Raw genomic sequence first — 12,514 nt, 5'->3', positions numbered from 1 at the left:
GATTAGCCTTGTCCTTATCGGAGGACATCGGCTTTGAGCTCGGATCCTCGGTTCTGTTAGCTGCCGGTAGCACTGGGCTCAGTTGCGGAGCCACGGGCCACGGTGGCACTTGGCCCAGTGGTGGCATTTAGCCCGGTAGAGGTACTCTGGGCCACAAAACCAGCCTCTGCTGGTGCCAAGTCTGGGGCAGCTCGAGTCCTCATGTTTAGTCTTGTCCCTCTTGGAGGACATCGGCTTCAAGCTCCGACCCTCGGCCCCGGTAGTTCTCGGGGGACACTTACAGGGTTTGTCGGTGGCACTGGGCTCATCATAGCCACGGGTCACATTGTCGGTGGCACTGGGCTCATCATAGCCACGGGCCACATTGTCGGTGGCACTGGGCTCATCGTAGCCACGGGCCACATTGTCGGTGGCACTGGGCCCATAGTAGCCACGGGCCAAATTGTTGGTGGCACTGGGCTCATCATAGCCACGGGCCACATTGCCGGTGGCACTGGGCTCATCGTAGCCACGGGCCACATTGCCGGTGGCACTGGGCTCATCGTAGCCACGGGCCACAATGCCGGTGGCACTGGGCTCATCGTAGCCACGGGCCACATTGCCGGTGGCACTGGGCTCATCGTAGCCACGGGCCACATTGCCGGTGGCACTGGGCTCATCGTAGCCACGAGCCACATTGCCGGTGGCACTGGGCTCATCGTAGCCACGGGCCACATTGTCGGTGGCACTGGGCCCATCGTAGCCACGGGCCAAATTGTTGGTGGCACTGGGCTCATCATAGCCACGGGCCACATTGCCGGTGGCACTGGGCCCATCGTAGCCACGGGCCAAATTGTTGGTGGCACTGGGCTCATCATAGCCACGGGCCACATTGCCGGTGGCACTGGGCTCATCGTAGCCACAGGCCACATTGCCGGTGGCACTGGGCTCATCGTAGCCACAGGCCACAATGCCGGTGGCACTGGGCTCATCGTAGCCACGGGCCACATTGCCGGTGGCACTGGGCTCATCGTAGCCACGGGCCACATTGCCGGTGGCACTGGGCTCATCGTAGCCACGAGCCACATTGCCGGTGGCACTGGATTCAGTGGAACCACGGGCCACATTGTCTTCAGTGCTGGATCGGTCGCGCTGGATCGGTCGCGGAGCCAAGGGCCATGGTGGTACTAGGCCCGGTGGTGGCACCTGGCACAGTCGTGCTCTGGGTCACAAATCCCATCACTGTTGATGCAGAATCAGGGGCCCGACCGAGGGGCCCTGGGCCACAATTCCGTCGCTGTTGACACAGAGTCAGGGGCCCGGTTGTGGGGCTCTGCCGTCGTGGGGTTCCGGGCCACAAATCCAGTCGCTGTTGACACAGAGTTAGGGGGCCTGGTCGCCAGAAAAACCCGTTGCTACTGACGCAGAGTCAGAGGCCGCTGGGGCCAAAGTGGAATGGGCTTAAGGACCCCCCCTGGTAGATGGCTGCCGTCCATCGGGACTCACGGTTTTCCAAGCCTGCGGGGTCATCGATGGACGGGCATCTTTTTCCCACAGACATCCTTTTGAAGGGCGTTGAAAAACCAAAACAAAGGCAAACAGCCAAATGGTCAACCATAGACGAGGGGGGGAACAAAAAGCAGTCCAATTTCAAAAACCAGTGATATAATGCAAAATGAGCATGAAGTGAAGTTCCCAAAGCAGCTAACGTGGCGGAAAAAAGGAACTGGGGAAAGAGCGGGAAGCCAGGGGCTTTATAAGGGATGGGTGGAGCTACCGCCAAAAAGTTTCTATTTGTTGCAAAGTGTACTTTGCCCAGTGATTCTAGAAGTTTCCGAAGAGCACTGCGCAGGCGCAGTGCAACCCATTTATATGATTCGCAGAGACCACGAAGAAGAATTAAAAAATATTATGTATGAAATTACCTTCAGGCTATGTGCATAAAGGGTATACAAAACATAAACATATTTCATCTTTACACTTGGGTTGCATCCAAGATATCTCATTATGTATTTGCAAATAGAGTTAACTTTCTGTATTCATGGATTCTGTATACAAGGATTTAACCATCTATGGCTTGTAAATATTCAACAACAACAAAATCCAAAAAGCAAATCTTGATCTTGCCAATTTTTTTTATAAGGGGCACCATTTTACTATACCATTGCATATAATGGAACTTGAGCATTTATGGATTTTTGGTGTTCACGTGGGTCCTAGAATCAAATTCCAGTGGACACCAGGGCTTACTGTATTCCAATATCCAAAAATACTCCACAATCCACAACATTTCTAGTCCCAAGCACTTCGAATATGGAAGTTTCAGCATGCATTTTTGTCACCTTTTAGGAGTGCCAGCATAGTGCTGTGGTTTGAACACTGGACTAGGAATCTGGGAGACCTAGATTCAAATCTCCACTCAGCCATGAAAATCAACTGGGTGACCTTAGACACCTTCTCAGCCTCAGAGCAAGCCTTACTTTGGCTGGAGACCCAGAATCCCGGTAGATGTGGCCTCACCCCTGATGTTGAGGGTGTGGATATGCCTACAGACACCCTTGGGCCCATGGTGGGTTGTGGAGTAGGGCATCTGATCACTCAGTTCCTGTTCCCCAGTCTTGTTATGCCATATACACATATAAAGACTTGAAATTAAGGTAGCAGCTGGATTTCAGTGTGTGGATGGTTCTATGAAGAAATCAAGCAAGATTCCTCTTATTTCTATAGGAATATGTGTGGCCAATACCGCCAGGCAATTACAAGGGCTGATGCTAAACCAGGCTCCCCCTCTTCAATTGCAACAACAACAAAAAGTTTATTTATTAGTCAACTGACCATATCAACAATAAAGTGCAAGATATCAAAATATCGAGATACATACAAGATAAAACTTGATCACTCCTAAAACTCATGTAAAGTTAACTAAGAAATTAAGACACATAAAACTGGACAAAAGCAAATTTGATAGGATACAAAATAGATTATAGAGTAAGGCAAGCTAAAACGGGGGAGTGGAGGAAATCAATGGTGAGTATTTAAATGAACTCATCACCGTGGCATGGGACCCTGTTTGTACAATAAATTGATCTCTCAAGTGGGCAGCTTTTATAATTAATTTTGCAACACAACGGACTAAATATAAATTCTCTCCAGAAAGAAAATGGGACAATTTAACAATTCGGTCATTCTAACAAAAAATGGTTGTAAAAAATGGGATCTTTGCAACACAATTTGTGCAAACACACAGATTTTCCTGCCTGTGTTTCCTGTGCAAAAACTTTTTTTGTTTTTTTGGTGTATGCAAGAAGCAATGCACTTTGTGTCAAGGAGCCCTGGTGATGTAGTGGTTAAATGCCACTGCAGCCACTCACTCACAGCCACAAGGTTGTGAGTTCGATTCTAGCCAGGGGCTCCAGGGTCGACTCAGCCTGGCATCTTCCTGAGGTTGCTAAAATGAGTACCCAGCTTGTTGGGGGCAATTAGCTTACACATTGTAAACTGCTTAGAGACTGCCTAGTTCAGTATGAAGCTGTATAGAAATGTAACTGCTATTGAGAGCTGATGTGCTGTCTGCTGCAAAACACATTTTCTGTTTAGGAAAACTCTGTGCATTTTTGCACAAACGAATATTCCCAAGTGTAAGGACTGAAACTACCATTGGTGTCCAAAAACATTGCAGAAATTCTTATATTCTTGAATAGCTGGGAGAAGCTTTCTGAAATTAGTCATTCTTCCATGCAAGAAGAAAACAAGCATTAATGTATGTTCTGCACAGACATTAAATAAACACTTTGTCTACTGCTTGATTTCAGGGCCAACTCTTTTTTCTGAATTTAGATTGTTGTCCTCTTGCACAGAACTCTACCGTTCCTATATTGATGCCACAACCATCAGAACTTGGGAAAAGGTTCCTTTTCCCACTATCTTGTAGTCTACAATGCTGCCCATGCTGGCTAGTGTATTCTGGGAGCTGTACTCAAAAAGGTCACTTTTCAACTCTCTAACAATGGTCCAGATTACTGGAAGGACTATATTCTCCAGTACAAAACTGTCCATATCATGAGATCTTCTGAGGAGGCCCTTTTCTCTGTCCCACTACCTTCACAGATAAATCTAGTGGGAACACTGAAGAGGGCCTTCTTGGTGGTTGCTCTCAGGCTCTAAAACTCCCTTTCCAAAGTAATTGTCACTATTATCTTTCTGCAAGCAAATAAAAACTTTTTTTTAATTCCAGGTCTTTTAGAACTGCTTTTCAAGGGAACAAGACCTTGTAGACTATGTTGTTATGTTCCTTCAAGTCATTTCTGATTTATGGTGACCCAAATGGGTTTTCTCAGCAAGGTTTGTTCAGAGAGGTTTTGCCTTTGGCTTCCTCTGAGGCTGAGAGAGTGGAACTTTCCCAAGGTCACCCAGTGGGTTTCCCTGGCTGAGAGGGGATTTGAATCCTGTCTTCCAATGTCCTAGAGTCTAGTGCTCCAAGCACTATACCACACTAGCTCTCTTCTATAATATGCTGGAGTACTGTTTGTTTGTTTGTTTTAATTTGCACTAACTGCTTTCAAATTTTGCGATAGCTTAATTCGTTTTTAACTTTTGTATAGTGTGAATTTTTAACTATGTTTGCTTGAAGTGTTGTAAACCTTCAGTCTCAACCTGGTATAAAGGTGGGATAGTAGTTTGAGTGTTGGACTCCAACTCTGAAGATGAGGATTTGATTCACAGCTGGGGCATGAAACCCACTGGCTGACCTTTGGCAAGTCATACTCCCTCAGCCTCAGGGGAAGGAAATGGCAAATCTCCTCCAAACAAATCTAACCAAGAAAACAACAACAACAAAATAACAACACAACAAAAACACTTATCTTTGGAATTACCAGAATCCACTAGCTTGCACTGCCTGACCTTCCAAATCCTGCTAGCCAAACCCATCAGCACTTGGACGTCTCCACTTCCTTGCTCCTGTTTCTATGCCAGGGCAGGTATTTTTGAAAATTGCAGTTTGGCAATCTAAGCTGTTATTTGCAAAATTTAACCAAAAGAAACAAAGTCTGGAAGGAGGCTTAGGGTTGTTGGACATAATTCACTAGTGCCCATTCTTTCTGTGTGTCTGTGAGGACAGGACAGGCAGTCTGTGTTTGCCCTATACATCTTTCCCTGGCATTTTGCAAACTAATAAATACTTCTTGCAAAACAAGGTGAGGGATGTTTGGCATATTTCCTTGCTGAGGATCTGCAGGCCTGTGCCAAATGAGTTTAAGATGATTGGGCAGCCCAACACATAACACAGATAGCTGCACACACTTGACATTCCTGAATTTTCTCTCCTTCTCCTCTTGCCAACACTTTGGGATTGTGAGGGAAAGGAGTCGCCTTCTTCCAAAGGTAACACAGAGAAGCCCAGACAAGCTTGCCACCTTGGCAAGAGGCCCAGATATTCTTCCCAGCCCCACTGGTCAAGGGTTATCAACAAGGAACTTAGGCGGGTTATAGACCACCGCTTTGAGGCGGTCTGCCGCCACCGCCATTTGCTCCGTAAGGGAGCCGCCGCAGCCACACCATGCGGCTCCCTTGCGGAGCAAAAAAGAAGCTCCAAAATGGAGCTTCTTTAAGCGGCGCCTCTATGACGTTGCGAGGCGCCGGGGCGGACTCGCGGCGTCATAGACGCCGCGACACGTGCGGACGCACAGCGTCTGATACGTAAACATGGTGGCCCCCATGTGGAAGGGGCGCCGCCATGTTGTATGTATGGAATATGTACTAGGGTTAGGGGGGTGCGGAAGCACCACCCCTTCCTAACCCTAATACGTATTCCATACGTATTTTTTGGCGGTTTGTAACCCGCCTCAGTTCCACAGCAGTGGCAAATCAAATCTTGGCTGAAGAAGCTTTCTCTTGGAGCATTTCAACAGAAAACACCCAATTCTTCTAAGGCAGATATCTTAGGTTCATACTAGAAACTTGGAAAGCTCCATTGTAGGTGGGACTGCATCCTAGAGTTGACTCACCATCTCATTGACATGGAACCCACCAGCCACCACTGATTCTGCCTCCTTCTGATTTTTCTTTTCCCCCTCCAACTTATGAACATCTTACAGCTACTCAGCATCCTTTGGTGCATCCCCATCCCACAGTGCTCTGTAGTGATCCAGTGTGGTGTTTTGGTTTGAGCATTGAACTACGACTGGAGACCAGGGTTTGAATCCCTTTTGGCCATGGAAACCCACTGGATGCCCTTTGGCAAGCTCACCCTCTCGGCTTTAGAGGAAGGAACTGCCAAACTTCCTCTGAACAAAACTCGCCAAGAAAACCCTATGGTAAATTTGACTTAGGGTCGTCATAAGGTAACAATGACTTAAAGGAATGAAATGAAATAACAAAGCCATGTTCGGTGGGTTCTGTTAGACAGTGGTTTTTTTTTTTTTTTGGGTCCTTTTGCTAACCTTAGGATTCCTCCAAGCCTGTTGCTGTCTATCTCTTGTTCATGGGACATCCATTTTGTCTACATAAGCAAATGGCATTCACAGCCTGAACAACAGAAACAGAAAGGAAAATAATACATTTCTGAAGAGGAGTTGGGAAACCTTCATAATAATAAATAAATAAATAATAATATGTTTTATTTATAGACCGCTATTCCGCGATGATCATAGCGGTGTACAGTAAAATCGTAATACAATACAAAATACAGTTAAAGGAGGGAGAAGTCTCGTCCTTCAGGCAGTCCCTGATGTTGCTGGGTCTGCCTGATCGCTCCCTCTGAGGCCGAGATGACAGTTGAGGAGGGAGGGGCCTCTTCCTTCAGGCAGTCCCTGATGTTGCTGGGTCTGCCTGATGGCTCCCTCTGAGGCCGAGATGACAGTTGAGGAGGGAGGGGCCTCTTCCTTCAGGCAGTCCCTGATGTTGCTGGGTCTGCCTGATGGCTCCCTCTGAGGCCGAGATGACAGTTGAGTTCATATGGGGGAATGATTGCCTTGTTTGCAACTTTCTAGTAAAAAAGTAATAGAAATAAGGAGCAGAGTATACAGAAGGTTATTTTTGGACTAGAGTTTCCAGAATCCCCCAGCCACCAAGCTCTGCTAAGTGAAGCCATCACAGAGGTTTAGTTAAAAAGGAATGGCATACAGAAAATAGCTACATATACAGCAACATCTAGAGGCCTGCACTTGGCTCTCTGTTGTCCTAGAATCAGAGTATTTAAAAGTGATATTTTTGGATTACAACTCTTAAAATCTCCCATCCACACAGCATGGCCAAGCGCTGCCTAGAACCTTCCTAAACAAAATGTATGCTTCATCTCATATTCCAACACAGATTGCTTCCTTATTATGGTGTTCACAGCTGGAGGCTTAAAAATGACCATGTGCAAGGCTACTAATATAGTGGAAGTTCCTGTACACAGGAGCCAGCTGAGCCCATCATCCACGGTTTACACAGCTGACAGGAAGCCAGCATTGTATTTCTCAGTAGGAAGGATTGTTCTGTCACCAAGAGTTGGCTTGGGCAGCAACTGTCACCAGCAATCTCAACAATAAATAGAAGAAAAAAGCAGTGATAACATAGATTAGTTGTAATATCAAATCAAAAACACTTTTATTTACAAAATTACATTAAAATGCCCACTAAATACAACTTCATTCAACAAATGCTGCAGCTGCAAGGAGACACTGTCAAACCTACTTGCTACACTGTACAGAAAATATTACTCCTAAACAATATTTATTTTAGCAAGACATTTCAGTTCTAAAATCCTAAGGCACAAGTGGGGCACAGATAACCAGCTTGATGTTCCCTGACTCTTTTCTCCTGACCACCCTCCTATCCAAGGCCTCAACACTAAAGGCAGAACATCATCAGACATGAGGATTTCAGACCCAACTCTGCCTAAGTAGAAATGGGTCGAACCATGAAAGCAAGATCCTGGATTCCCTGTTTTTACTCAACCAAAGAAGAAACTGCCCTCCTTGGGTGTCTATTCTGTTTTGTTTTTATACCTTTTTAAAATAAATGCTTTGAATGTATAAATTACTGGAAATGTTTCTCTGATGGAGATCTAGTCTAGACACTTTAGTCATCATAAAGATTGACATCCCCATAGCAAATCCTCTTGCTCAGTCCCAGACATATTTTCTATTGGAACTCCTACATGAGTCAGGAATATCACATAATCTGTTTTCCTGCTTGAGATCTATGTTCATTATGTTTGCCAGCAATGCCAGGAAACATATAATATGACGACGTAAATTCACATACTCTTCTCTAATAAATGGAACTGATTGAAATGGTTGTAGGGAAATTACTATGGGGATGCTAACCTGGTGATGAATATGTTGTCCTGACCAGCAAAAACAGTGTCCAGGTATAAAATATATTGTCCTATCATCTTTTCAGTTTCAGTGGTTCGGAATGCAATCTACAATTCTCATTGTCAAGCAATATTCTGGTGTCTTTGCTGAAATAAAGACAACACCCTTAGTTCATGCCTTTTTCTGTCCGAGAGTCCGAGTACTGACAAAAGGTGTGGGAGCGAAGTATTGGCAGCAATCTCCTTTCATCTACTGTTTTGAAAGCCATTGTGTTACCTTAACGCAGAAACACTATTGAGAAGAATGACTCCATCTATCATTTGTGAGTGTGTTATCTGTTTCTGTTTTCTCTATTTACAATGGAGGCAGTGAAAAAGAGCCCTTGCTAAAAAAGATACATGGGTGCTGTCCTGTTGTTCAGCAGATACAATCACAGGACATGGGGTGGATTAAGATACCAGAATGTTGACAGTTTTACTGCTCCTTTCCTGCAGCCTGTTTTCAGCTGTCAAGGTTGATTTTCTACTCTCCCACACAGAACATAGCAAAGGAAAGCAGGTCCATGTCTGCACAGCCACTGTTTACACCAAAGAGGGAGCACCAGCAATGCAAGATGAAATCCTGCTCTCACCCACTTTACGGGAGGGTCCCACCACAGGCGACGATAGCAAACCCAGCATCTGCTGGGCTAACCCTGAAGTGTGAGAACAAGTTTGTTTTCAACTGATGATGGGTCAGACCATTCACAGGATGGGTTCCGTGCCATTCCAGTCGACAACAGCTCCTTTCCACCTAAAGGCAAAACAGATGGTTTTACTGCAATGAATTGCCAGCATTCCATTCACCCTACTTGCTTCCTCTGAAATGGTTGGTGTGGAAGTCCTGTTTAAACCAGCAGGATTCACAGGCCATTACTGACCATGGCCAAGATCCTACACTGCCTAAGATTTCTGCTAGTGGAACTCTCTGTAACTCCCCACTGACCACTGCAATAGTCCCACAGAATGGTTGCTATTGGAGAGTGAGGTGGGGGGCTAGGGAAGCATCTGGCTACAGTACATACATAGTCAGACATGGCTGAAGTCATCTTCTGCCAAGATCCACTGGGAGTTTGGCAGGTGATGCATCTGGCTATGGACCATAGCCAGGTGTTTCTGTGATCCCCTTCACTCTACATCACCTACAGAATGGCTGTTTTGGGGGCAAGCATCATAGCACAACTGTGAATCCTGATGGGGAGAAGCTTTGGTCATTGGGAGGAGAGAAGAGAAAACCCACCTCTGCAACAACCAAGGGGGGTGGGAGAGACATACACAGGCATAAAGTGGTTTTAATCTTGCACACATCACTAAGAGAATGCTGGCTCATGTGACTCTTCAGAAAGCAGTCCCAAGCAATAACTGCAATGAGGAGAAACAGGCTGGAAAGGTATGGATTTTTAAATATATATATATGATTTGCAGAATCTTACACTCAGCATGCTCATCTTATCATACTGACACACTTGATCTTGTCTATTTCAGAAGCTAAGCCCCACCGGGCATGAGTATCACTTGAATGGGAGACAGTCAGAGGACACTTGTGACCTCCAGGTGGAGCTGGGGAAGAACCTTGCCTAAAACCTTGGAAAGTTGCTGTCGGTCACAGCTGACAATACTGTCCTCGATGGACCAAGGGTCTGACAACAGAAGACAGCTTCCCATGTTCCAAGGTCTGGCAAGGATGGAGACAGGAAGAAAGAGTTTGTGAAGAAGACAGAGAGGTTTGGTGGAAGGGTGGAGGAGGAAAAAAGAAGATATGGGTGGTGAATTAGATATAGTTTCCATGATATATCAAGGGAAGAACTCCATTGGGAAGATAGTTGCCACTAAATTACTTATGCTCGGTCACAGGAACCACCATGACAATGGGAACTCATCTGCAACCTTTTCCTGCTGACATATTTCCAACCACGGGACAAGACTGGCACCAACCTAGACTGATCATTCTCCTAAGACGTCTTTGCAATTCATATTTATTTGTGGCTGTGATTTCAAAGATTGAGAGGGAGCCAGACTGACTCACTCCACTGAAATATACTAGTGAATTATATGGAAAGTTTGAAAGGTGGAGGCAGAAGACAGTTAGCTCCTCAGTCAGCTTTAAGAAGCGTTTATCCCAGTATATTTTACCACCTTAACTGACACCAGAGTCAAACCAGAGATCCAGTACTTGTTATTTAACCTATGTTACGACCTATTTGGGGGGGGGGGGGGACTAAACATGTACAATTAACAAAAGACACAAAGAAAACTGGAATCCCTTTCTGCCCATTGTCTTTTCTTTTCCACAGTGGCTGCATGCATGGATGTTGCACATGATACAGCTTCTGTAGCATATGCAGAACATGGGTTTTCTTCTGGAAAAAGCAGCTGCAGCCAATTCCCTGTGTAAATAAAGGGGGTGCAACAACCATGGGACAGTTCCATTCCAGAGGCATCTATTAAGATGTGATCAGTGCAGACAATTAACATAGGCCAACTCACTCTCCAGTTCCGCCAGAGTTGGACAAGAAATTCAAATGAACGCCAAAGCAAGTCAAGGTAGTTATGCACTTATATGTACCAGCTGTAGAATGGCTCAGATTGCCTCAGTTCAGTACCAGAGTAGAACAGCAGAGTCCAGAATAATTTGGACTGATCAAGATGTTTTAAAAACTGGGAGAAAGCCGGACATGTCATCTCCTACATGAGCATGTAAAAAACTGCCAAGGTGGGGTGATGTGGAGCAGAGGAGGGAAGCTGGGCTCTGCTCATTAAAAGCACTAACATCTGGGAAAAGAATTTCACCAATATTCTACCTTCATAGGGGAGTGGGATTGTGTGAGCTCATTCAAGAAATATAGCCAATTATTTTCTGCATCTCTTTGTATGTTTAGTAGATTTAGCTCTTACTAACTGATCATTAAAAGTGCTGCAGTGAAACCTTGGGTGGCTGTTGATTGTTGTCTACATTTGGTCTTCCTCTTTTCATTTCTCAACTTTATGTTTAATAGCCTAGCTTAAACCATTCTTTGTCTTTCTTATTAATTTGAGAAGCAATCTGTTTATGAGTCTCTGTGTTTTATATAAAGCCTGTTCTGCTCTGAGTCTGACACCAACTGCCCTTACTTGTTGTTCAGTGTTTCACTGGCTTTTGCAGTATGATTCATTTCTAAAAATTATCTCTCTAGTCCATGTTTGTGTGCAAATTTGCTCTTCCAATAAGCGTTTCTTAAAAATTCACAAAGCTATTATTAATGCTATCTCTATCTATCATGGGCTATTGTCTGTGGTTCTGGACCAGCAATTATTTTGATTCTATCCAAGAATTGGGGGATCAGTGGGATATCAATGAGGTAATGTAACTTCATTCCAAGAAGCATCACTTTATGATGATAATGTTGCATGATCCCCTTCTCAGACAGATTATGCCCCTGTGACTCTGGCCAAATACAGGCGATGCAGCAGGTATTACTCCAGTATTCATACTACAAGGACATCCTCCTCAGTCTTATTTCACCTTACTGTGGTCCGTTACAGACCGCCGCTTTGTGGCGGTCTGCCGGCGCTGCTAGTTGCTCTGTGAGGGAGCCACAGCAGTCAAACCGTGCGACTCCCGGGCAGAGCAAAAAAGAAGCCCCAAAACGGGGCTTCTTCCTGCGGCAGTTATGATGCTGCGAGGCGCCAATGGCGCACTTGCGACATCATAAGCGCCGCGTGACGTGCGGACGCACAGCATCTGCTACGTCAATATGGCGGCCCCCATGTGGAAGGGGTGCCGCCATGTTGTACGTATTCACTACGTACTAGGGTTAGAGGGTGTGGAAGCACCACCCCTTCCTAACCCTAGTATGTAATGAATACGTATTTTATGGCGGTTTGTAACCTGCCTGTATAAACATCAAGGACAAACCAGTCAATTTTACACTTTGTTATTGCTTTCAGACACCAACCCCAATATAACATGTTGCCAGATTCTGTGCAGCTGCAGTTAAAATCTGTCACACTGGATTTTAAAAGGATATTTTAAATACTGTTTTTAACCCGGGTTTTTACCTTGCTTTTACTTTCTTTTATCCTGTATCCTCTTTTTACCTGTGCTGGTCTATGACTGTAATAAAAGATGAACTGAACTGAATGTTGCATGTTTAATTCATACTATGAAGCAACGCACAGTTATTTTATTGCCCATTTAGTTGAGCAAGTAAGCAT

At 45.2% G+C, this 12,514-nt stretch overlaps 1 protein-coding gene across 3 annotated transcripts in view; it reads right to left on the bottom strand.

The window, feature by feature from the left end:
• Positions 1-6,934: 6,934 nt before the first annotated feature.
• LOC149310102 (putative ubiquitin carboxyl-terminal hydrolase MINDY-4) overlaps positions 6,935-12,514 on the bottom strand; it is a 110,373-nt gene continuing 104,793 nt past the window's right edge. For all 3 annotated transcript variants that reach the window (XM_089533701.1, XM_089533704.1, XM_089533703.1), the window contains one exon: positions 6,935-9,074. In XM_089533701.1, the coding sequence (XP_089389827.1) occupies positions 9,026-9,074 (49 nt within the window). In that variant the 3' untranslated portion in view covers positions 6,935-9,025. The remainder of the gene's footprint in view (positions 9,075-12,514) is intronic.

The sequence above is a fragment of the Sceloporus occidentalis genome, unplaced genomic scaffold (genome assembly GCF_023333645.1).
Source record: "Sceloporus occidentalis isolate IW3139 unplaced genomic scaffold, rSceOcc1.0.p SCAF_7, whole genome shotgun sequence".
Lineage (NCBI taxonomy): Eukaryota > Metazoa > Chordata > Lepidosauria > Squamata > Phrynosomatidae > Sceloporus > Sceloporus occidentalis.
Note: the sequence above shows the minus strand (reverse complement) of the source record. Positions and strands in the feature narration are given on the sequence as shown.